Below are 23,823 nucleotides of genomic sequence, written 5' to 3'. Positions count from 1 at the left end.
ACCTGGGAGCGCCAGTCGCTTGGAAGGCTGCTTTCTCTCTCTACTTCTCCTTCTGAGGGTGCAGAGCCACACCCCTACGGTGCCAGGGTTCCAGATGAAAGGCGAGCTGTGGCTATCCCTGCAAGCCACCTGTGGCTCTCAGAGCCTTGTCCAGCAGGGTGACCTCACTGTTCCATGCCAGCCTGGGCTGCCTTCCCAGCAAGATGTTGGTGTCCTGGGAGAGGTGTCTGCTGGATGGGGTGCTGGCATTCTTCCTGGCTCTATCCTGCAGTTTCCTCGGTTCTGTTGGGAACTTGGAGCCCAGAGAGAGCAGTGACTTCACAGGCCACAGCATGAGGCCTGACTCCTCAGGCCTGTCTTTCTGTGTCTGCCCTTTAGCCCAGGCTGCAGCACATGTTCTGGGCAGATGAGTCCTGGAAGAGAAAGGCTGCATGGAGAGGAAGGTGCTCCTGCCACAGAGGAGGGCTCCTCCAGGCCTCCGCATCTGGAGCTGGTGTGGACCCAAGCTGACCTCCTGCGGGAGGCTGCACTCTCGATTATGCCCAGAGCAGGCTGTGAAGAGTTAACTCCACAACTGGCTTGTTTACAGAAGCAAGTCCAGCCTGTGAAGCCTACCTGCTGTGCTGAGGGCAGAGTAACTGAACCCAAATTCCACTCCTATAATTAAAACTTTCTTAACTAGAAGGACAATGTTCTAATACAACCTAATTTTGTCTGTTCTGTTCCTAATTTGAGAATGCTTTGTCTAGTCCTTTTCGAGGCTTGCCTCCATTAATTTCCATAGAAACTGCACAACTGCACATTTTCTCATGCAGTCCTGCCCTTGCATGTAGCTTGCCTTTACCCCAATTGATTACTAATAAAAATCAGTGGCTTGGATGGACCAGCACCTTTGCTAATTAAGCAGCATTGGCTGTCCTGGCTCCCCACTTTCTTCCCTGCTTTTCTCTTAGTTCTGTCTTTTAGGTTTTTTTCTCAGGCTTGTGTCGTACACTGAGCAGGAGACTGGCGCCTACTGCAGAGGTTTCTGGTAACATTTCAGGGGTTTTCAGTACCTCCCCAGGGTGCTACCGGCGTCTGCCTGCTGGTGCACCCTCTCTTGGTCACTTTTGCCTCCCAGGGTGGCCCTGGAGACCAGCTAAGGGGGCCTGGTCAGGTGGGTGGGGCAGTTTGCTCAGTGGCACAGGGCTAGTGAGTGTAGGGCCGAGAGCAGTGCCACAGAGGTGCCCACTTGTGGTGGTGTGGGGCATGCCAGGGCAGCTGGCCATGCAAAAGAGGGAGGACTGTGATTGGATAGAGGACGGTGACACAGATTGCTGGGCTTGTCTGGTGGCCACAAATGCTGTCCTGACTGCCCTCAGTGGAGGCAGGGGATGTGGACACACCCAGGGGTCCTTGTGAGGACAGAGACAGAGACAGAGTGGTGCCACCAAGGTAGGTGAAGCCATCTGAGCTGAGGAGGCTCCTGGCCAGCAACACTTCTGTCTTGGGCTCCTGGGGACCTGGGTGCAGCCCACAGGCTGCCGGAGTTGCTGAGGCTGATGGGACCTGGTTGGCCCCGTGCAGTGCTGGCCGCACTGCCCCTGGGGGCCTCGGGCTCTCGAGGGCAGCTCCTTCCCGGCCAGTGCTGTGCAGTGGGACTGTGCCTCCCCAGCAGCCCTGTCCTCTGTGCCCTGCTGACTCTGGTGTCCCCGCTGTGTCCCTGCAGGTCCAGGCAGGGAGGATCCAGCTTCCCAGGGGACTCCACCTGCCCACATTTCCAAGTGTTGTCCACACTGGTGCAGGTGCTGGCCCGGCTCCAGGACGCCCTGAGGAGGCCAACTCTGCCCAGCCAGGGGGGCTGATAGTGGCACCTGCCACTGCCAGAGGGGCCGAGGTGAGGGCAGCAGCCTGGCCCATGGGAGGCTCTGGTGAGAGCCGAGTCTGGGGGACCCAGTGTCTACCAGCCCCAGCGAGAGGACGCCAGTGGGCGAGGCCTGGCGAGTGAGGAGCTGGGCAGCGCCTTCCTCAGCTCTCAGAGCCCTGGGAGTTTGGGGGCAGGGGTGGCTGAGTCCCGGGCAAGTGTGGGGCTGCCGTCGTGAGGAGTAAGGCAGGGAGGGCTGGAGACACCGCTGAGGCCCAGACGCGGCAGCCCAAGCTCCCAGCAGGGTGTGAGGAGGCCATCTGTCCCCTTGCAGAGTCCCACGGAGACAGAGACCATGACAACAAGCATGCTGCTCCGGGCAACCCTGGCAGACGGGGCTGGGCTGGGCCAGAGGGAGCCCGCGCTCACCCCTGGAGGTGTGGGGCAGGGACCTGTGGCCTCAAGGTTTCCAAGCAGCAGGATGCGGTGGCTGCCCACCTCCAACCCTCTGGGCCCGGTGGCTGCCTAGCAGCGTCTGTCGTGCGCACACTGCAGGCTGAGCGCCCTGTACCCTGCCAGCCAAAGCCAAGGGTCGGCCAGGAAGGCTCTTGCTTACCAGTCAGGCTCCTGCTTACCAGTCAGGGCTTGCCCGGCTCAGGCAGGGAGGCACAGTGGGCAGGTGGCCTGGCAGGTGTGTGTGTTTGGAGGAGGCTTCTCAGCCAGGGAGGTGGAGCCAGACTGCCACGGCTCCTGGGCCAGGTGGGTGGTGGGTCTGCTGGGAAGGCGGGGGGCGCTGGGGGCCCAGGCTGAGCGGGTGGACGACAGCTGCCAAGGGCAGGGCTCACACCTTGAGGCCCCTGCCTTTCTGCTGGCACAGGTGCAGGGGACCTAGTGACTGCAGCTCTCTAGGCTGCTGTAGGCCACAGCCCCACATAGGCCTGAGCAGCCACTCCTCTGAGCCTGGGGACACCTATGTCCCCCCAACCAGTCAGAGAGGCTGGGCAAAGGGCCTGGTTTCCAGAGACCCCACGCCTTGCTGCTGGGATGGGATGGGGGAGAACGTGCTCCCAGCATGAGCGAGTGACACACGATGTCTCAGCCTGAGGCCTGCGGGGCAGTCTGGGGGGAGGCAGGGGGCGGTGACCAGGCCTGGCTCACACAGCCCCCAGGACATTCCCAACCGCTGGCAACTGACTCACCCACTTCAAAGCCTTGGCTGCCACTCAGTTACTCAACCTGCACCTGGCACTGTCACTGGAATTCTGCTCAGAGAGGGCCCCACCTGCTGCTCCCCTGGGCAGGTGCCTCCCTCCTTCCCTCCCAGCGTCCACACTGCTGGCAAAGCAGTCCCCAGTGTTGTCCACCTGTCCAGCCATGGCTGTGCAGGTGCCCCTGTGGCACCACTACCTGCAGGCCATCCGGTCGCGGCAGGCATCCCGCGTGCAGGACTTCCAGCGTGCCGAGGACGTCCTGCTCACCCTGCTGGAGCGTGTGCATGCCCTGGACGCCCGCTTCCTCGTGGACTACTCCCACCACCTAGAGGCCTTCCAGTTCGCCCTGCGCTCCTCAGAGGACCCGCTGGACATGCAGGTGCTGCTGCAGGTGGACGCCAATGCACTCCAGATCGAGGAGCTGGGGGCCACTGAGCCAGGGGATGGGCCCCTGCTCTGCCGCCTGGGCATCCCCAGGGAGGCGACTGGCCTGGAGCCGTGGATGGCTGAGGATGTCTTCAGTGCCTGCTCGGAGGGTAATGCCAAGTGCTGTGGCTACATCATGCCCAGCAAGGTCCTGCACGTCCTCAAGGACCTGCTGGTGGCTGCCATGGTGCACTGCAAGCACCACAGCCTCATCGCGCCAGGTAGCCACCCGGGGCCCCTCTGCACGCTGTGTGTGCACTCCCGTGTGCTCTGCATGGGTGTGCACACTGGAGGACTGTGCCCACTGCGTGTGTGCACAGGTGTGGGTTGCTGTGCCTGTGCACATAGGGGCGACGTCTGTGTGCACGCGTGTGTGTTCATGTGTGTGTGTTCATGGTGTGCACAGTCAGTGTGCGTGTCAGCACAGGTGTTGCCTGACCTCGCTCTGCCCAAGCCCCAAGCCCCTCTAGGGAAATGTGTGCATTTCTTGTGCTTTGCTTTTTCTTTTGCGAGCCGTGTGTTCTGGACGGTACTATTCCTGAGGCCGTAACTGACCAGGTGCTGTTTGCTGGCTGACTGGCTCCATGGGGCCCTTCGCATGGCTCTGGGCCACTGGCTCTGGATTTGCTTAAGGCTTGCTGCAACAATGCTCAGGGCCAACCCCTCTTCCAGCCTCTGGCACAGGGCACCAGGCTGTGTGTGCACCTGTGCATTCACTTGGACACACCAGGGTGTACATGTGGGCTCTTGTGTACTTAGTTCTGTCCCAGTTTGTGGCTGAGTTGCTGACTGGCGTCCTGAGCTCTGTGCTATACCTGGGTGGGGTACTTCTGAATGCACAAAGGAACCGGGCTCGTCCTCTGCTCAGCATCGTGTTGACCCGATTGGGGGACTGTGCCGGACGGGCAGCCCCCGATCAGGGCCAGAAGCAGCCAGTTTCCCTCAGCAGGGGTGACTGGAAGGACAGAGTGTAGGCTGTGCAGGGGCCAGAACAATGGGGATCCTGAAGCCCATCCTCTTGGGGTCAGGGCAAGGACGTCTGGTTTTCCTGGCCAGGCACCAGGGACAGAGACAGAATGTCCTGCTTCTCTTGGTGGGCTCAGGCACGTGGGGCTGGCTGCTGTCACTTCCTCACATGGACTAACTATCAAGTCACCTCCTTGGTGTCCTCCTAGTCCTCATGGGGGCTCAAGAGTGTGGTGGGCAGCTCATCTGCTGGGGTCACCAGCACTGGGAGCCTGGCCTGGCTCTGGAATAGATCCTCTGCCCCCATCCTCCACTGCCAGAGGAAGTGGTGACCAGCAGAGTCCACAGCCAGGCACTGGACTTTGAGGGGGTGTAGGACCCAGAAGGCCTGGGGCTTCTGGTTGGATTCCAGCACCACAAGGGAAGCTCCTCCCCAGCCCTGCCTGGAGGGGGCCTGGCTGTGGAGTGAACCCTGGGTATCTGGAGACTATCATTAGGTGTCTGGCTCCAAGTGCTCCTGCAGCCTACGGCGCGTCTGGTCACCTCCCAGCCTAATGGCTGCAGAAGCCCAGCAGGACCATTTCTGTCCTCCTCCTGACCTAGCCCTGCCATCTGCTTGGTGAGCAGAGGCTCTGGGCCACTCTGGACAATGGGTGTCACCTCACATGCCCAGGATGCCCCTGGCTGGGAGGCAAAGGCCCCCAGGCCTGTGTGGTCCCCATGAATGTGCTGGGCACGCAGAAAACCCCAGGCCTGGTTCCCCAAGCTCACCCAATAAGGGCAGCATGCAGCCGCTGGATCGAAGGCTGCCCCCACCCAGGAACCGGTGCAACCAGCTGGGACAGTGGGCCTGCCAAGCTGCCACTTCACGGTCGGAAAGCGGCACCCACAGAGACGAGGAGACAAAGCTGCAGAGGGTGGCTGTGGATGTCAGAGCCAAAAGCGCTGAGTTGGGAGGGGCCTGGAGACCACTGATGGGGAAGCTGAGCCCCAGAGGGGTGCCCGTCCCGAAGGGCCCAGGGCCGGGATGGTGAGAACGCTGTCCCCTCTCGGGGCTCGTCTTTGGGGACTTCCATCGGGGCATGCCCGCCCAGTCTGTCCCGGCCACGGTCCCGGACGTCCTCACCGAGCAGTGGTGGCCCGGGCTGTGGTGTGGGCACCGCCTCCTGAGCGGCACTTGCCCTCCTCCCTCTTGGCACTGGTCTTGGAAGGAGGGGCTCTGAGGCAGAAAGCCAGAGGGCCCCAGGCACACTGCCCTGGAGTGGCCCCAGGCGGCTTGCCCCCCCCCCCCCCGTCAGGGACTCTGGTTGCGCTGGAGGGGCCCTCTCAGCCAGAAGGGGGCGCCTGTCGACGGGGCACGGGGGACGGGAGATGGGGCTTGGGATGCAGGGCGGGCAGGTGCCAGTGGGATCCAGGCCCCACTGTCATCTCGCAGAGCAGCTGGGCCAGCCTGGACGCAGGGTCTTCCACGCACTGTGCTCTCCCGCCCCGCCCCTGAGATGTGAGGGCAGAGCTGTCCCTGGAGCTGCGCTGCCATAGGGAGGGGCAGGGAGGAGGAGCAGGCTGTGATCAGCAGGGCTCCAGCCATGCCATCCCAGCGGGGCCAGGCAGTTTCGTCTGTCTGTCCTCACAGGCCCCCTGCCGGGAGCCCGACCGCACATTCCCCAGCATCTGGGTGCCCAGGCCCAGGGGTGGGATGTGGGGGCACTCAGGCACCCACCGTGTTTCCGGGATGCTGAGAAGGTGCTGGGCACCGACCAGCCTCGGCGGGCAGCCTCGGGCCTCTTCCTCACTGCCCCAGCTCAGGGCTGCAGGCTTGGGCTCCTCGGGGCCGTCCAGGGCCTGGTGGGCTCCGGGAGTCACATCCCTGTTCTGAGAGCCCGGCCCAGGGCACCAGGCCAGGGCGGTGGCCAGTCTCATCCTGGGCACTGTCTGGGCCCTGCCTCATGGTGGGCAGGCCTGAGTCCAGGTTGAGCGGGTGGTCACAGGCATGGGCAGTGTGGCTGGCATGGGGCCTCACAGTGAGGCTGCTGGGGTCTCCAGTGCTGTGAAGTCACCAAGCAGGCAGCTGTTCCAGGAGAGGCGTCCTGGCTCGGGCACAGCCTGCTGTTGACGGGGGGTGAGAGGGGTCTGTGGGCACTGCGGGCCACAGGTGGAGGGGCCTGGCAGTGGTAGGGGTGGTGCTGGACTGATGACAGTCCTCATAGGTTCGCTGAGTGCTGCCAGCCTGCAGGAGGAGCAGCTCCACCTGTCCCTGCTGGTGTCCAGTAGCTGGAGGAAGATTCACTTCAACATCGTGCCGGTGCTGAGGAGGAAGTGTGTGGTGCCCGGACTGGATGGGGCCCGCTTCACACATGGGTTCCCTGAGGGCACCCTGAAAAGGACTGTCAGCCATGGGGTGGACCTGGTGCCCACCAGCGCCCAGCACTGGAGGTACGGTAGATGCCTTTCCCAGGACTCTGGGTCCTGGGGAACAGGGGAGAAGGGGCTGCAGCCCAGGGTTCCTATGGAGTGGCCGGCACCCCTAGAGGAATCGGGGTCTCTTGAGCACCCCGTGGCAGTTGTGGCAGAGTCTGCTCCTGGGCAAGGTGGGGGCCAATGCCAGGCCGTCACAGCTCTGTGTGCCAAGGTGCCCAGAGTCAGACTCGAGTGCCAGGCTTGCTCACCCTTCCACCTGCTCCCAGGATATCCTCACCCAGTTGAGCAACAGATGCCCCTGCTGGCCTGGCCTCTGGTGGCGCCTCCAGTCTCTGTCCTTGGGGCCTGCAAACTCAGGAGGGCACCCGCATGGGTGGATGCCCAGTTGGCCCACATGCCTGAGGCGGCACTGGCTTCCTCCCTGGTTCCTTTGGTAAAGGTGACACCTATAAACTGCTTGGGCCCCTTTTGGTGGCTCAGTGAGCCCTGCAGGGACCCTTGCCCATCCCAGCTGCAGAGGAGGGATGCCCAGGCTTGCCGACTGCCTACCTGCTGCCACGAAAGACTGAGCAGAGGCATTTCCTGCACGGGATGAGAGGGTGGGCTTTACAGTGCTGGGGTGGGTGGCATGAAGTGCAGGTGCCAGACCCTGGCCACCCATCAGGCACACAGTGGGCTCCTCAGGTGGGCAGTGCCCACAGGTATGGGCACAGGTGGGGGATCCTGAGCCACTGGCTGTCCCCTGGTGGCCAGCAGAGCTGGCTCTGGCTTCCTGGAGGGGCCCTGGATGCAGCCAAAACTCCTGCCAGGCTGGGGCCCGTGGCATCTCTGCCCAGGGACCAAGGCCACTGCCCAACCAGACTGGCCAGGGGCTCCCTTTGTCCCACGTCCGCGGGTGTTTGCAAGCTGGGTGTTCCTGCGAATGCCCTGAGGCGGCCCCTGAGAAAGGTGGGAGCGGGTGGGCACAGCCTTCCCGAGGAGTGGGGTTCAGGAGTCCTGGACAGACATCAGGAGCCACCGCCCTGGGGGTTCTTGCTGGTGACAGGCGGGGCCCCGGTCTGAGCGAAGCCCAGGCCTGACGGGGCTCTGGCTTCCAGGGTCTGCTCGAGCTACTTGCTCACACGGCTGCTTGGGGAGGTGGGCACCCTCCAGGGCCACCGCCTGGACAGCCTCTGCCTCCTTGACCGGGTCAACCACGAGCACTGGAGGGATGGCAGCCGGGAGCCTGGCCTGACCTTCGACCACCTGAAGGTAGGTGTGGGGGAGCCTCACCTGCCCGCGTCCGAGACCTGGGCACCGGGGCGGGGCACCCAGGTGCGTCCCTTCCTCAGCCTGGGAATGCGGTCAGGTCCACGCCAGTTGGGCCCTCAGAGCCGGCCTCCCCCAGCCCGGGGCCTCTCTGGGCGGAGCCAGCTGGGCTGGGCCAGGAGCTGGTCAGGGGCAGGGTGGGTCCCTCAGGGAGTTATAGACAAAGGGAGCGGCAGGGCCGGGCGTAGCCCCACCAGGCCTTGGGGCTGTGGGGCTGTGGGTTGTGGGTCACTGCCAGGCTCCCTGCCTGGTATGTGCCCGAGGACTGAGGGCCTGGCCCGGCCCAGGTGTGGAGGGAGAGGGGCCCGGCCTGTGCTCAGACCGCAGCTCTGCCTAGCGCTGTCCCCAGCTCACTCACTGCCCTCTTGGTCCTGCACTCGGGTGGAGTACATGAGGGGTGCTCCTGATCCCCAAGCGGACAGTGCTGGGGGACAGTGCTGGGTGGAAGGAGAGAGGCCTCAAGGCAGGAGGGAGGGGCACTGGGCTGCACTGCCCTGATGCCACAGGGATGGGCCTTTGGGTAGGGCTGCAGAGCCTGAGTAGGAGCTCAGCAGAGGGGCATGAGGAAAGCCCAGAGACTGAAGGGAGCCCCCGCAGAGGACCTAGGTCCAGCTTGGAGGTGAGAGGGAGAAGGGGCCCCGTGACGGTGGAGGAGCAGAGGCCATGGGAGCCCCAGAGCTGCTGGGCTGGACAGTGGGCGGGGAGGGCCTGGCTCACTCAGACAAGGCGGGAGGCACAGAGGCCGGGGAGAGGCCTGGAGCAGGGCTGCCCATGCTGCGCGCCTGACGCCTGACCTGGCCGCCGTCCACAGACAGTGCTGCTGTGGGCCTGCTCCCTCTTCCCGGAGCCCGAGGACTGGGCGGAGCTGCAGGGCTCGGTGTACCGGGTGCTGGTGGTGCTGCTGTGCTGCCTGGCCACCAGGACCCTGCCACACTTCCTCCACGCCGGGGATGACCTGCTGCAGGGCAGCAGCCTGGACCTTGGCACCATCTACCGGCACGTGGAGGGCTTTGCCTGCCAGCCGGAGGCCGCCTTGTGCATCCACGCCACGCACCTGGGCCACAGCCCCCCACCACGCGTGGGCCACGGGGTCAGGGCCCTGCTGCAGCTGCCGGCCAGCGACCCCGCCTACTGGGCCACGGCCTACTTCGATGTCCTGCTGGACAAGGTGGGCCAGCTGGCTGAAGGGCTCCTCGGGCCCAGGGTCCCTCAAGGGTGGGCACGGGGATGGAGCCAAGGAGGGCTGGGACGGGGAGACCGGGTCAGGCAGGCCACCTGCTCAGGAGCCGGGGCGGCGTGCACCTCCCAGCCTGCAGGCGGCGATGCTCAGGCCCAGCCTCATGAGATGCAGCCTTTCTGGGCCCCAGGGCCCATTTCTGCACACTGTGGCCCTGGGGGCTCGAGTCCTTAGGACTGCTTCTCAGGGGTGCGACTCTCTGCCAACTGCCCTGCCCCCAGAACCCACTTTGCTCATGTTTTCAGCCCATGGTCAGCTGGCTCCAAGGCAGGAAGGGCCTGGGCTGCTCACGGCAGCCGAGAAGCAGAGAGGAGGGAGGAAGCGGGAGGGAGGCCAGACTTCCAGGCATGGCTCCAGGGGCCCCTTTTCCACGGCAGGGACCTGTTGGGCCGGGCTGGGTCTTCCGGGTGTGAGGGTCCCCTCTGGGCGGAGTCCTGGGGCAGGAGCCCAGTGGAGGAGGGCAGAGCACTGCTCTGTGGCGCTGGCAGGTGTGGTGACGTCTCTGTGACCTTCGCCTCCCGCCTCAGTTCCAGGTCTTCACCATCCAGGATAAGGACCGAGTCACAGCCATGCAGAGCATCTTCCGGAAGACCAAGAGCCTGGGCAGCTCGGACAGCTGAGCTGCAGGGCTGGGCTTCTCCTGGAGGGGTGTGGAGAGGCTTTGTCCCCAGGATGCTGAAGGCTGCCCAATGGGCAGCTGGGACAGTCTGAGTGTGCCGGGCAGCGGCCCCAGCCCCAGCCGAGGGCCTGGGGTGAAGGCGCGTGTGCCTCCTGGGACCGGGGGTGACCCACGTGTGATGCTGTCAGCAAAGCCGTGTGTCTTCAGGGACCAGAGCTGGAGGGCTTGTCCAGCCTGTGCCCATGCCACCCCGCGGTGATAAAGTATGGGACATCGCTCCTGGGGAAAGTAATGTCTCGTACACACAGGGAGGGGGCTCCACACTGTCTCTAAGCGGGAATACAGAAACCTATGAGTAGAGGAGGCTCCTGTGCAGGGGCATTACCGACCTCCTGTGCGCTCTGAGAATGACCCCTTCCCGGATGTCCCCACGTCCTAGTTGCAGAGGAACCGAGGCCAGCAGAGGGTTCCCACGGCTCCTACTGCCATTCCCTGAGCCATCTGCCCTAGATGCCTGCCGCTCCCACGTGTCACAGGGGAAGTGCCCCTGGGAGGCCAGGGGTCCCCTCCTGGTATCCACCACACCCCTCCCGGTTCACTTCCCCTTCTTGCTTCCCCTCGCCCTCTGATTCCCCTCTGAAGCTGCCCAGCCCAGGGGACTCTGCCCATAGCCAGCACATGCCACACCCTTCCCTTTCCCGTGTCCTCAGGGACGATGACTACGAGTGACAGGAACCCTGCAACAAAAGCAGGCACCCATCCCAGAGCTGGCACCACACACGGCACATAACATGCACTGTGCCCTCCTCAAGAATGAGGTGTGTGGAGGGCAGAATCAGGCCCAGTCTGACTCACGATGGACCCAGAGGCCGGGTCGCCCAGCGAGGACCTGGGTGTTGAGTGGGAATCAGGGTGGCCCTACTTAGGAAAAGACAGAGCTGTGCTGGGGGAGGCCCAGGGACGCGGAAGCCACTGCTGTTCCACAGCCCGAAGGACCAGATTAACACGCCCGGCGACGGGCAGTGTCCAGCGTCCCGCCCCAGGCAGGCTCGCCAGGAGGGGAGGGGCTGGCAAGGCTGGTGCACCAAGGCGGTGCCCAAGACGACAGGGGCCTGGCCTCGTCCCCGGCCCTAGCCAAGGCCCATAAGATGAGTGCAGGTGACACCGGGCCGCCGAGCCTCCAGGCCGCCACTGTGTGCGATGGTGGCTGGGCAAACTCCTTCCGAGGCTTTCGGAGAAGGGAGCAGAGAAGCCCAGGCCACAGTAAGTGGGCAGTGGAAGTATGGGGCCTGGGCCGGCCCGGCTCCTCCTTGGGTCACCAGGGCCCAGAGCCCTGATCCAACCCCACGCTCACCTCCTGCTCCGATATGGTGGCCTGGCTCCTCCTCCTCTTGGTCTTCTCAGTGAATTTCACTACCCAGCTGGGTCAGTACCTGGCAAGTCGTAATGCCATCCACCCTTATTCCTTCCGGGTGCAGGGGCTTCCCACCATCTGCAGTGCTGCCTGGTAGCGGAAGCCTTGGACTCAGTGTCTTGTTTCTGGCTGAGGCCTTGCCTGCCCCGCACAGGTCCCTGGTCTGGTACGTGGCAGCCACACTGTGCTTTGTAAACGCACGGATTTCCCTTTGAACGCCCATTCACTCCAGGACTGGCCCGGGGTCTGCTGTGAGCCGGGCTGAGCTCACTGGGCCTGGACTGGGCCATGCCAGACGCAATCACGGTGCCAGCCGTGCCCATGAAGTGGCACCGGTGCATCCCTAGCAAACCCTCGCTGAGTACCAGGCCCAAAAGGAGGCTGTGTTGTCCCAGGATCCGCGGTGTTGGCTTCATAGGGCCGAGGCCCCTGGCTGGGGACGCCCAGCTCTGTGTCCTCCACTGCCCCTGTGCCTCAGTGTTTCTGGGGGCCACATTCACGGGGGCAGTGATGGTGCCGCCACCAGCCCTGGGACCATGGACAGGGTCCACTTGGAGCAGGCCAGGCATGTGGGGCGTTCAGACGGGAGGAGGGTGGCTGGGCCTTCCTGGCATCCCCACCTGTGACCACAGCACACCCTTGGCTCGCACACAAGGCTGCAGGGCTCAGATAGAGGATGAGCCCACATCTGGGCCACGGTGGGCTCTGCGGGGCACCTCTGACTCACAGGAGGCAGAGCTGCGTGACAGCCCTGGGCACAGAGACTGTGCACCCGCACCTGTGCGCAGGCCAGCACTGTGAGGGCAGGCAGGCTCCGGCACATCGTCATGCAGGTGAGGTGCAGTGACACAGCCACAGGGCTGCGCAGCTCGGGGGACGTGGGCAGAGCGGAAGGAGGAGCAGGGTTGGGGCCACGCTTGGAGATGAGGCAGGAAAAGTAGACGGAAGGGAGACAGCCCCGTACATGTGCAAGACACAGAGGCAGGCACAACGCCCCCAGCCTGTTCTGCCTCAGCCGCGGCCAGCCGAGGACACGCTGCTGTAAGGGCTGCAGGGTGCAGAGCGAGGCCGTCGCTGGCCTACGAGGCCAGGCCCCCAGCCTTTACCCAGAACCAAGCTCATGTGCATTGGGATTTCTGACCTCCACAGACACAAATTAGAAATAAAAAACTGAGATATTTACACTGTGCCCCAGATATCTGGAAACAGCACAACAAGGCTCTAAATAATCTATGGTTTGGAAAAGAAATCACAGGTAAACAATGCAATATTTTTACCAGAGGGATAGTGGCAACACCGCCTATCCAAACTTGGGAGATACAGCAAAGGCAGTGCTCAGAGGGTATTTTTAGGTATGAACACTCGTGTTAGAAAAGAAGAGATGTTTAAATAAGTTATCTCAAAGCTGGGAGTGGTGATGTATCCCTGTGATCCCAGCTTTCTGGGAGGCTGAGGCAGGAGGACCTCAAGTTCAAGGTAGCCTGGGCAATTTAGTGACAGAGAGACTTATGCCCTGTCTCAAAATAAAAAATTTAAAAAGGGCTGGGAATGTTGCTCAGTGTAAAGGCCATAGGTTCAATCCCCTATACTGAAAAAACAAATAAACAAACAAACAAAAAGATAAATTAGCTTTTCCTGTCAGAGCTAAGAAGAGAAAACCTGGATTATTACATATCAGTTGTACATGTCAATTATTACATGTCAATTATAAATACAAGAAACTTGAAGAGGAGGAAATTAAAACCAAAAGAAGCCAAATAAAGGGGATAATAAAATTAGACTGAAATTCAAGACAGAACAAATAAGGGAGAAAAACAATGCAGGTAAACACCGGTTTTTAAGAAGACTAATCCAAGTGGTACTCTCTAGCAAGCCTGGTCAGTGGAAAAGGGAGTCGAGAGCCCCCCGGTATCAGGAGTGGAGGAGGGAGTCGCTTGAGGCCCCAGGACAGAGGAAGACTGTGAAGGGATGTTGTGGTGTGTCACACACACGTTAACAACCTCCATGAAAAACGAGTGTGCCCTGGTAACACAAATCACCAAAACAGACACAAAGAAAAAGATGAAAAACATGTCTATTAGAAACCGTGAACTCATTAAAAGGTTCTTTCTTTTTCACTAAAAAGGATTTTTTTTGAATCAGGGTCTTGCTTTGTAGTCCAGGCTGGCCTTGAATTCACTGTGTAGCTCAGGTTGGCCTTGGACTTGCAGTGATCTGTCTGCCTCAGCCTCCCAAGTGCTGGGATCACAGGCATGTGCCACCACGCCTGGCTAAAATAACTCTTTCTGTAAAGAAAACTCCTATGGTCTTCCCTGGTGACTTCTATCAAGCACTTAGGGCGAAGAAGCTAGTCTCTATTCTAGATAGACTTGACAGGAAAATAGTGCCCAGTCACCTGATGAGGCCAGCGTGGCCTTGTTCCCCAAGCCTGACAGGAAAGTAAGAGATCTACCAAGAAATAGCACTGCAGTAAGGGAGTGCTGTGAGCATCTCCCTGTAGACAAAACGCAGTCCCATAGCTGACATTCCTGGTAAACAGGGGTGGCCGGGAACTCGCTAAATCCAGGAAGGGCCGCTGAGCACCTGCAGCTGACTTCACAAGTCCCTGGAGACCCTGCGCCCTCTCCAGGACCACAGGACTCTGTTTCAGCTCAGCAGTGTATTTGTGGCCTCACCTGCCAGTGTGGTGAGAAAAAATAAATTAAAGCCATCAGTACTGGAAAAGAGGGAGCAGAACTCTCACTAGTCACAGACCGAAGGAATCAACGCAGACCTTGGGATGCAAAGTTGACATTTGATCAGAAGATACAAAGTTGAAATTAAAAAATAACTACAGTGTATTCCAAATAAACATTAGGAAATGAGATGTTTAAAATGCCACAAAGAAAGATAAACTCAGTCATTTGTAGGAAAATGGATGCATCCTGAGACCATGAAGTTAAGAGAAATAAATTGGACACACAAGCTTAACTAGCTCGTATCTTATGTGAGAAACCCAATCTATAAATAGAGTGAAATAGAAGGTAGATAATAGGAAGTAGAGAGATGGATCTTCCTCAAGCGGGAGGGGACTGAGAGAAGAAGGGAGGCAGGGTGGATGGGGATGGAAAAAGAGCGAAGATGTGTGACCCCCATGCATCAACTCCCCACGAAGAAGAAGGTGATCTTTATGGACTAAGGCGTTAAAAGTTCAAATTGTTCAATCAAAAATGTTAAGTGTCTCATAATAAATCTAACAAAAGCCGTATGTAAGGCCTCTCTCTCTACTGAAAACTAAAAAAATTCCTGTGAGTAATTTAAAAAACCCCAGATTAAGGCTCATGAATTGGAATTTCTACTCTTTTGATGATTTACACTGTCTTTGACCTGATCCACAGATTGGACTGTTGCCATGGAAATTCCAGCAGGCTGATCTGGAGAAATGGACAAGATGAGTCCCAGATCACAGGGATATTCAGAGGATCTAGGGCAGGAAGTGTCTCTGTGAGGACAGCGAGGGACTGGCAGCAGCAGACAGCCAAGGCTCGGACGGAGGCCAAAGCCACGCACATGCAGCCAGGGCTCCTGCCGAGGCGGCGGTCAGCAGCTGGGCCGGCAGAGTCGGCGTCACATGCCTGGACACCTGGGTGTCGCTGTGGATTCCAGGGCACAGCGGATGTGAGGGATCAGGCACGGCACCCAGGGCTCACCCACCAAGTCTCCGAGTCGCCACCTCAGCGTCAGAAAGACTCTGGGACCAGCACAAATAGTGCAGGCCGAGAGGGGAAACGGCGTGAGCAGACCTCCACCAGGCCACGCGTTGGCCTGGAGACTCCAGCAGGAAGCAGGGAAGACACACAGGAGTCTGCGGCCTCACTGCAGCTGGGAGGCATGAACCAGCGACCGCAGGTCAACAGGAAGACGAAAATCCAAGGCGTATTCTAACAGGCACTTCTCGGAAGCAGGTATAGGCATGGCCAGTAGCACACGACTAGACCCAGGCACCATTTTCCGCAGGAATCGCAAATTAACCCAGTTAGATGCAGCGTCACACCCGAAAGAGCAGAGGCACACCCAGCGTGGCGGGAGGCAGCCCGAAGCTCTTAGAGAAAGCCCTGTGAAGCCCAGCCACACCCTGACCCCAACTTCCTACCCCTGGATCCCCGAGATGCAGAGCACGGCACAGCCTTGCTCAGGAATCCTACAGCCCTGTCCTATAGGCCCCGCAGCACCCCAGTGTCCTTCCACCCCAGAGGGGACACGCTCACCAACAAGGCAAACTGGCCCCGTGGCAGGCACAGGGCTCAAAGACGCCCAGGGACCGGCCCAGACCCACGCGAGGACAAGCTGTGCCCACAAAGCCCTCCGAGGGGCGCTCAGAGGACTGGGGCCAAGGGGCCTCTGTCTGGATTCCTGGCCCTCCAGACACTTTTATGGCCTCTCAGCGCCCGGAGATGGGAAGGCAGTGCCGGGGGTGTCCGCTGTGGACACTCAGGGAAGAAGTGCTGGGCTTGGCTTCCGGCTCCGTGCCTGCAGGTGGAGGCCACACCACGCCGTGCAGCACTGGGGATAGAGGCTTGATGTGGCCTCAGGCACCCTAGGGCCCACTGGCTCCCAGGCGCCCCCCGTTCGCCTCCCTGTCTGTCCTTGAAGGCCTCAGGGCCATCTCTTCCGGTCACAGGGAACCCCAAGGGGCCCGAGCCCTACCTGCTGGGGCGGGGACAGAGCCAGGCCGAGCCCCATCCTTGTAGGGAGCCTCCCTGGACAAGAGGAGACCCCCTCCTGCTTCCTCCCGGGGCTCTGGGGACCAGCGGCAGGTGGAGCTGGGGGGGTCAAGTGACTGGGCTGCTCAGAGACTTCCGGAAGTGAGGGGTGGGGCAGAGGCCAAGGCACCAAGCAGCACAGGCGTGGCTGAGCGCTGAGGGCCTGGTCCAGGTGAATGGGTGTCCTAGAGGTTCTCCTGGGGCCACATGTGAGGACGTGTGTCAGGGTGTGACCTCTGGGCCAGGGTGGGGTGACCGCCCCCACCCAGGGAGGATCTGCCCTCAGGTCCAGGACAGGGGCTGCCCCTCACCCCCCAGGCTCTACCACAGCGGAGGTGCTGGCCAGCACTTTATTGATCGTCCCAGAGGCCAGTGGCCACAGGAACAGCAGTTCTGTGGAGAGCACAGTGAACCCTTCTCCCGTGGCCCCGCTTGGAGGGAGATGGCTCCAGGGCAGCCCTCCTGGCCCCAGGCCTGGTGACCACTGCGGCCTGTGGAGGCTCAGCCGGCTGGTCACAGCTTGTTGCGGGGGCAGTGCTGCAGGGCCTCCTTCAGGGCCTCGGCCACGCGGTCCACATTCTCCCGGCTGGCGTTGCAGCCCAGCAGGCCGATCCGCAGCACCTGGCGGGCGAAGGCAGCAGAGCTCCAGGAGCCAGGCAGCCCCAGGGAGCCAGGCCAGGTCCCCCACTGTGCACAGAGCTGGAGAAGGGGCCGGCGGGTGGCCAGCGAAGGTCGCTCAGCATCGCTGCATGGGCAAGTCTTCGAGGCCCAGGCCTGAGGTTTCCCAGAGCAGGGGACGTAGGAAGGACATTGGGAGTGGCTGGGGAAGGGCAGAACGCCCGCTGTCGGAGAGGAGGGTCCCCTGGCCGGCCCTGCTGTCCCGGCCCTGGGATCCCACGGGGTCCAGGGCAAAGGGGCCTCAGTGTGGGACCGAGTCTGATGCTCAGGCCAAGGGCCCTGACAGCGAAGGCCCCTCACCTTCCCCACAGAGGGCCCCAGCCCGCCCGCGATCTCGATGCCGAAGTGGTCCATGATGTAGCTGACCATGTCTCTCCAGTCATAGCCTGCGGGCACGGCCACAGCGGTAATGGTGGGCAGACGGGCGGCCTGCGGAAGTGTGCTGCTCAGCTGCACAGCCGGACTCCTGCATGTCCCTCCTGACGGCGTCACCCAGGCCACCCGCCCTCCTGGCTGCCTGGGGAGAGTGGGGAGGCCGCGGGGCTCCGGGGTGGGGAGCTGGAGCACCTGAAGACCGGGGCTCCGAAGGCCCTTCCTAGGGTGGGACACGCCCCTCGGGTGCGGCCCCCACACCACACTGCGTCCTGCTGCCCTGCGCCCCTCCTCACCGGGTCCCTCACGAAGAGCTGCAGGCCCAGGCCCTGCAGGCGGCTGTGCAGGTACGCCGAGGCCTCACGGTGCCGCTGCCAGCTACTCTCCAGGCCCTGCGGGAAGGGGGCGCTGGCGGGCAGGGAACGTGCGTGGGTGGAAGCTGCAGACTGGGCCAGCCCTGTGCAGCCACTAGGGCCCCATTGGGCTGTGGTGGGCGAGGCGCTGGCCAGCCTAGAGCAGGGCACAGTGTGGGCCAGAAGGGCAGAGGGAGGTGCACTGGAGGAGGCAGGGGCCCCACGGCGGGCAGCTGGGCCACAGCAGGCCATTCTTCCAGCCGGGGTGGTCCTTGAGTCCTAGACCTCCTCCGACCCGATGTGACCCAACTGCCCCCAGCCCTGAGGTCGCCCAGCAGTGGCTGCTGTCCGCTGACCCCCTGGGTGCCTGCCCCTCTCCTGTGACCCTGCCCCTCTGCCCCTTCTTTCCTCCCTGGCTCAGCCCCAGCCCTCAGGCCTCAGGGACAAACGCATGGCGTGGTGACCGCCAGCACATGGACAACTCGCCTCCAACCGGCCCTGCAGCAGCAGCTTGACGCAGGGACACCGGGGGGGGAACACAGAGGCCATGCCAGGGGCCCTTCCAGACCCTTCCTCGCCTCTGGGCTGGTGGCGACAGCCCCTCTGGGGACATCAGGACCAAGGGAGTGGGCAGTGCTTCGCTGCCTTTCCTGTCCTGTCCTGCCCGGCTGATGGCCCACAGCTACAAGTGGCCTGTGTCCTGCTGGTGACTCGGCTCTGGACAGAGCCGTCACCCTGGTCACACCCAGCTTCACCGGCCTGGCTCTGGGGCCCTGGGAGCTGCGCATGCCCGGGAGTGACCCTGTCCCTGCCATGCATGTGTGCTGTGTGGGGAGACCTGTCCTTGGCACTCCTGTGGGAATCGTGCCCAGGGCAGCAGGCCCGAGAGGCAGCCCTGGCAGGTGGTGGCCAGTGCCTACTGCATGAGGCGTCTGTAGGAAGCCAGCTGCCCCTTCAGGTGCCCAGCTCTGGTCCTGCAATGCCCACAGGCATGTCCTGTCACAAGGAGGCCAGAGCCCTGGCCAGATGCATGGTGACCGTGGACTGCCCAGGTGCCAACCATGGCTCGGCAAGCTCTGTTAGCCGTGTTGCCCTGCCCGGTGCCCGTCGGAGCCCCAGCTCCCTCTCCCCGAAGCTCGGGCTCTGCTGGGCAGTGGTGCCTGCCCCTGTCCCCTGCATCCCTGCCTGTCCCTTCTGTCCCTGGGCACTGTCCTCCCGGGCGCCCACCTCGTGCACACAGTGAGCCTGGCCGTCACCGCTGGCCTCTTGGGTAGTGCCCTTGTCTCCTCCCTGCCGGCCACCCCTGCCACCCAGGAGCCTTCGCCCGGCTTCCTGGAGCAGCCTGGGGGCGCCAGGGGAAGCTGTCCGCAGGCGCCCACCCCGGCCCTCCACGCACCTGCTCCGCCAGGAGCGCCAGGCTCTCCCTCAGGCTGTACAGGCCGACGACAGGCGTGGTGTGATGGTACCTGTGGCGGCAGGGGCCCAGCTCACGTCCCAGGCCGGCACTGGCCCGGCAGCAGCCCCTTCCCAGGCAGCAGCCCAGAGCTGTCGAGGCAGGGTCTGCTGGGAGGGCAGCAGGACGGAAGGACGGAGGGACCTGGAGGGGCTGCCACCTCCCCACCGAGGGCCCAGCACACAGGAAGCCAGCAGGCCCGGGTGCCCTGTCTTGGCTGTGGCACGCCGAGCCCTGCTTCACCCTCTCCTAGCCCTGAGGGGTAAACTGCGGCTGGGAAGGCAGGGATTCAGAGGCTGCTCGTGACAGTGTGGGCCCCAGAGGGCAGGACCCCGGCCCCGCCTCACATCCTGGGCTTGCGGTCACAGGCCCACAGGTTGGCCAGCAGCCTGACGTCCATGCTGAAGGAGAAGGGCTTCGTCCTGCGAGCACAGACCTTGCGCCTGGTGGGAGAGGCCCGGAGGGCTGCCCTGTGTGTTGGCGGTGGTGGAGCCCGTCCCACGCTCTGGCCCGGGGACCACGCGGGCCCACGCCGGTGGAGGGTCCCCAGCCTCTCACCTCTGCCCCCACTGTCACCAAGGGTGGCCACTCGCTTAAAGCCCCAGGGGTCCACTGTGCTGACAACTCCACCCCATCCAGATGAGAGGGATCAGGGTCGAGCCGAGGGCCCCTCTCTTGAGCAGGCAGCCCCGCCAGTGCTGCCCCAGGCCTGGCCCTCGGCTGTGCAGCCCCAGCGCCGCCCCTCTGGAAACTAAGGCATCTGTGGTATGAGGGGTGTGTGCAGCCAGGGCCCCCAGCTCCGGGTCAGACCCCACGGCCCCCCGGTGTCTGAGCCCTGGGGTACCATGCAGGGTCCTGGCCTCTCCCCAAATCCCAGTTCTGCAGCTGCCCCAGTGGCCTGGCTGCAGCCGGACGGTGACCCCTGCTGAGCCTGTCCCCACCTCTCTCTGAACCAGACTCGAGGCAGCAGTCAGTGCAGAGGGGGAGGGCAGCTCCGGGTCAGAGCGCACGGCCCGGCCTCACCCTTACATCTGTGCCGGGCGGGGGGTCCTGCTCACTCACTCAGCCCTGCTGCTGAAGGAGATGAGGGAGGTGCCCGGGGGACTGTTGAGGACCTTTTGGGAGCCGGAGTACAGGACATCAATGCCTGGGGAGCACAGGCTCCGGTCAGGGTTGGCCCAGCCCAGCCCCATGCTGCGTCCGGTGGAGGGGGGTGCAGGAGGGGAGTCCTGGGTTCGAGTCTCAGGCCTCACTGGAGCCTCTGAGCAGAGCTTCCCTCTCTCCGGTCAGCATGTGGTGCCTGGGGACAGTGCTGTCTCTCCCTTCCTGCTGTAGCTCCGAGGCCCCCCGCACTCCCCCGGGGAGCTGACCCCGCCCCAGTGCCAACTGTGCCTTGCTGCGTCCCCAGGGATCCTGTGTTGGGGGCCCTGGAAGAGGTGGGGCCCCTGGGCATCGAGTGGCAGTAACGGAAACTGGATGTCTGCACCAGCGAGCACCGGTGTGGGGACAGGGCCTGAGCCAGGGGCAGTGGGGCCCACAGGGTTTGCCCACCTTGCTGGTCCATGTGGATGGGGGCCCCACCCAGGGACGCCACGGCATCCACCAGCAGCAGGCACTGGAACCTGGAGGGGTGGGCACAGAGGGCGGTGGAGTGAAGCAGCATGGGGCTTCTGGGGTGCCTTGGGGGGCACTGCCAGGACCCCGCCCAGGCATCGAGACACAGACCTGTCCCATCGCAGGGTCCCCATGGGGTGTGTTGGAGGGGCAGCCTGGGCGGCAGGGGCCGCAGGGATCCGGTGGCACAGAGTCAGGCCGCCCTCTGCCAGCACCCTCGGCACCCCGCCAGCCTCGGGGACAGCCCACCTGTGGCACAGCTCCCCATAGCCATCCAAGGGCTGCAGCACCCCGGTGGAAGACTCCCCATGGGTCAGGAACAGCAGCACCGGCTTGTGCTGGGCCAGGCCCTGAGGGCAGAGGGATCGCATGGGCAGAGTCCATGGGCTTCCTGGGGGCACAGGGCAGGGCCACCCCACACACCCCTCCCTCCACTGGCCTGGGCCATCTGGGCAAAGAGGGCTTTTGGCCCAGGAAATCTGTGGGGGCCGCTGGGGCCCACAGTGCCCCACAGTCTGTGGGTCACCACTGGCCTGCCCAGCAGGGAGCAGGGAGGGCTGTGGCTGGGTCAGGAGCAGCCCCGCCCCTGTCATCTGCCCCCTCCTCCAGCCCCGCTGGCCCTGCCAACAGGACTATTATCCAGACTCAGTTTCCCTGCCAGACAGCACCAGCATCCCGCCTGTCCTCAGATAACCGAGTGCCTCTCCTGCAGCCGCTCTGGTCACTAGAAAGGCAGAGGGCCAGCCGCTGCCCCAGCCAGCCCCTTGGCCCTGATGCCACCCTGCCTCCTGGCCAAGCCCCAGGGTCAGGGCCCCGCACCTCCTCCACCTCCTGCAGCGTGTAGTGGCCTCCAGGCTCCTTGGTCATGGGGTACACGCGGGCTCCTGCAGGCGGGAGGCAGCTGAGGAGCCCTCACGGCAGGGATGGCGCTGGGGACCAGGGCCCATGCTGCCCACACGAGGGGCACGCAGGGCTGGGCCACAGGGCAAGCAGGATGTGCCCAGTGAGGCTGTGCTTCCCGGAGGGCTGCTGGGCTGGAGCTCCGGGCCGACCTTCCCCGGGCCCACCCCAGAGCGGGCACCCCTGGCTCCACAAGCCCAGCACAGAGGATTAGTGACCGTCACACTGTCAGCCGAGGGCTCCTGGGGCAGGGGCCAGGCCCACAACCAGGTAGAGAGCCCAGAGGCCGCGTCCCCTCAGTCCTTGCTCGGCCCGACCTTGGCTGCCCTGGAACACAGCGTGGACTGACAGGGACTGGCAGGGGCCAGGGCCCTCACGGGCTGTGCAGCCCCTCCTCAGGGCGGCCGTGTGGACCCTGCAGAGCACTGGGGGCTTGGGTGTCACCAGCCGGTACTGACTCCTGCCCTCCCAGCCTGTGAGCGCCTGCCTGGGGAGGACCGGCCCTGTGCGTCTCAGTGTGTGGGGAGGCCCAGGAAGAAGGCTGTTTCTGAGACTGGGGGAGGATTTAGCTCTGAAACCCCCTCCTGTCAAGCAGCAGAGAAACGCCTGGAGACCCTGAGGGCTGCAGGGCTCAGACCAGGAGACCGTGGTCTCCCCACAGCCGCCCCAAATCTGGGGCCCGGGCTCCACTGCCTGAAGGAGGAGGGAGCAGGGGCACAGAGGGTGGACAGGCGAGCGCTGCCAGGCCAGCAAGGCCAGGGCCCACCTGCCCTTGCCTCCCTCACCTATCCGCTTGCCGATGTCCGCCGCCCGCAGCCCCCATATGCCGTTGGCCCCGACCAGAAAGGAGTCCCCTGGCTCCAGCAGGTTGAACAAGGCCGTCTCCAGCGCGTAGTGTCCCGAGCCGCTGACCGCCAGTGTGAGGGGGTTCCTGGTCTGGAACGCGTACTGGATGCCCTGCTTGATCTCGTCCATGACCTGGGGGCAGTGGGCACATGGTGGCACCACTGCTCTGGCCTCTCCTGAGCAGGCAGGGGGCGGCTCGCAGACTGGCCCGGGTGGCAGCCGGCTACCTGGAATGTCTCCTTATGCATGTGCCCGAGCAGCGGCAGCCCACTGGCTTCCCGGACCCGGGGGGCCAGGTTGGAGGGGCCGGGGCCCAGGAGGAGCCGGCTGGGCACAGAGAGCGGCTTGAGTAGGGCCTCCGGCGGGCCCACGTGCAGCTGGTGGGAGGCCATGGTCGGTGCCCAGCCTGCCGCCAGGGGCCCCAGGGCAGGACTGGCCTTGGCCAGTGCTCGGAACATCGTCCAGCTGGCCCCGCGCTGGTCACAGAGGTGAGGGCGATCGATGGACTTCCGCTGTCCCCCGCACCATGCCGCTGTTGTTGTTCTGGAACCTTTGCCAGTGTTTGTCCTGCTGTCAAGCCCAGCAGCCTGGGTGTCGAACCTCAGGGCGGGGGTCCCCCGGAGTCCAAAGAGCAGCGGTTTGGAGTGAGGGGCAGTCGCCTCCCAGCCCCTCAGGCTCCCGCAGCCCTGGATGCCCAGCCAGGCGGATCCTGCTTGCTCAGCAGTCCAAAGGCTCGTGGCGGAGGGTTGGGGGCAAACACAGGCTGTGTGCCCAGTCTGTGGGAGCTGTCGGGTCTGAGAGCAGAGAGGGAGTGGCTGGGTTCCAACAAAACTTTATTTACCAGAGGCAGGTGCAGGCGGGAGTGGGGTGGGGTGCAGGGTGCTGACCCTGGGGCTCCATCCGGCGAGTGTGCGTGTGGCATCTGTATGGAGACCCCACTCACACACTCTCCGTCGCACGGTCACACAAGCACAGCAGCTCCCACTCTCACACACACATACACCCTCACTTGTGCTCACACTGACATACTGACACACTCCAGGCTGGCACCCCCACCCAGTCACCCACAGGGTACACACTGGGTCCTGACCCTTTGGGAGAAGCATTTCCCAGGTCCCCCTGTGCCCCAGGCCCTCCAGTCCGGGGCTCACCCTAACCAGTGGCAAGCACCTGGGGACACAGGCGGAAGGATCCGCACAGCCCGAGCTCCTGGGTCTCTGGGGCTCAGCAGCCTGGCGGGCTACTGGCCCTGGTGAGACGAGGTGAGGGCCAGTGCCCTCTGCAGCCCACACATCCTGCCCAGTGCATCTCCTCCTGGGGTTCGGGGCTGCTGCTTCCTGCGGGGGCCGCTGCTCCACAAGCCCCGAGTCCTTCCATGCCAGGGAGGCAGGGGCTGGCCCGGGGCTTCCCTGGCCCCGCTCCC

The 23,823-nt window shown here is 63.3% G+C and overlaps 2 protein-coding genes across 9 annotated transcripts; one reads left to right on the top strand and one right to left on the bottom strand.

Annotated features, from left to right (window-relative positions):
- Positions 1 to 1,232: 1,232 nt before the first annotated feature.
- Positions 1,233 to 10,386, top strand: Mab21l4 (mab-21 like 4). 3 transcript variants are annotated; one of them, XM_087210830.1, is made up of 7 exons: positions 1,233 to 1,434; positions 1,709 to 1,876; positions 2,178 to 3,590; positions 6,654 to 6,879; positions 7,962 to 8,115; positions 8,984 to 9,340; positions 9,937 to 10,386. In XM_087210830.1, exons 3-7 carry the CDS (start codon positions 3,218 to 3,220, stop codon positions 10,027 to 10,029), a joined length of 1,203 nt encoding a protein of 400 aa, XP_087066956.1. In that variant the 5' UTR covers positions 1,233 to 1,434; positions 1,709 to 1,876; positions 2,178 to 3,217; the 3' UTR covers positions 10,030 to 10,386. The 3 variants fall into 3 exon arrangements, with proteins under 3 accessions (XP_087066956.1, XP_087066955.1, XP_004868523.1); XM_087210829.1 differs by having other exon boundaries at positions 1,236 to 1,434; positions 2,178 to 3,701; XM_004868466.3 differs by lacking the exons at positions 1,233 to 1,434; positions 1,709 to 1,876 and having other exon boundaries at positions 1,912 to 3,701.
- Positions 10,387 to 16,520: 6,134 nt separating this feature from the next.
- Positions 16,521 to 23,085, bottom strand: Agxt (alanine--glyoxylate aminotransferase). 6 transcript variants are annotated; one of them, XM_013066967.3, is made up of 11 exons: positions 22,628 to 23,085; positions 22,340 to 22,532; positions 21,474 to 21,538; positions 20,904 to 21,004; positions 20,592 to 20,662; positions 20,103 to 20,187; positions 19,388 to 19,483; positions 18,984 to 19,053; positions 17,531 to 17,626; positions 17,163 to 17,291; positions 16,521 to 16,805 (listed from the first exon to the last, which is right to left on the bottom strand). In XM_013066967.3, the coding sequence occupies exons 1-11, from the start codon at positions 22,856 to 22,858 to the stop codon at positions 16,698 to 16,700; spliced, it is 1,245 nt and encodes a 414-aa protein (XP_012922421.1). In that variant the 5' UTR covers positions 22,859 to 23,085; the 3' UTR covers positions 16,521 to 16,697. The 6 variants fall into 6 exon arrangements, with proteins under 6 accessions (XP_012922421.1, XP_087066958.1, XP_012922423.1 ...); XM_087210832.1 differs by lacking the exon at positions 17,531 to 17,626 and having other exon boundaries at positions 22,628 to 23,081; XM_013066969.3 differs by lacking the exon at positions 19,388 to 19,483 and having other exon boundaries at positions 22,628 to 23,081.
- Positions 23,086 to 23,823: the final 738 nt, after the last annotated feature.

This window comes from Heterocephalus glaber, unplaced genomic scaffold, assembly GCF_053883595.1.
Source record: "Heterocephalus glaber isolate CG9 unplaced genomic scaffold, H.glaber_assembly_v1.0 deba00001226, whole genome shotgun sequence".
In the NCBI taxonomy this organism is placed as follows: Eukaryota; Metazoa; Chordata; class Mammalia; order Rodentia; family Bathyergidae; genus Heterocephalus; species Heterocephalus glaber.
Note: the sequence above shows the minus strand (reverse complement) of the source record. Positions and strands in the feature narration are given on the sequence as shown.

Coding starts and splice junctions, on each gene's coding strand:
- Mab21l4 (XM_087210829.1), top strand. CDS start 3,218: ATGGCTGTGCAGGTGCCCCTGTGGCACCACTACCTGCAGGCCATCCGG. Junction 6,880..7,961: donor ACCAGCGCCCAGCACTGGAG/GTACGGTAGATG, acceptor TCTGGCTTCCAG/GGTCTGCTCGAGCTACTTGC. Junction 8,116..8,983: donor TGACCTTCGACCACCTGAAG/GTAGGTGTGGGG, acceptor CGCCGTCCACAG/ACAGTGCTGCTGTGGGCCTG.
- Agxt (XM_013066967.3), bottom strand. CDS start 22,858: ATGTTCCGAGCACTGGCCAAGGCCAGTCCTGCCCTGGGGCCCCTGGCG. Junction 19,484..20,102: donor TCCTTCAGCAGCAGGGCTGA/GTGAGTGAGCAG, acceptor CTCTCCCACCAG/GCGCAAGGTCTGTGCTCGCA. Junction 17,292..17,530: donor AGCTCTTCGTGAGGGACCCG/GTGAGGAGGGGC, acceptor ACACTTCCGCAG/GCCGCCCGTCTGCCCACCAT.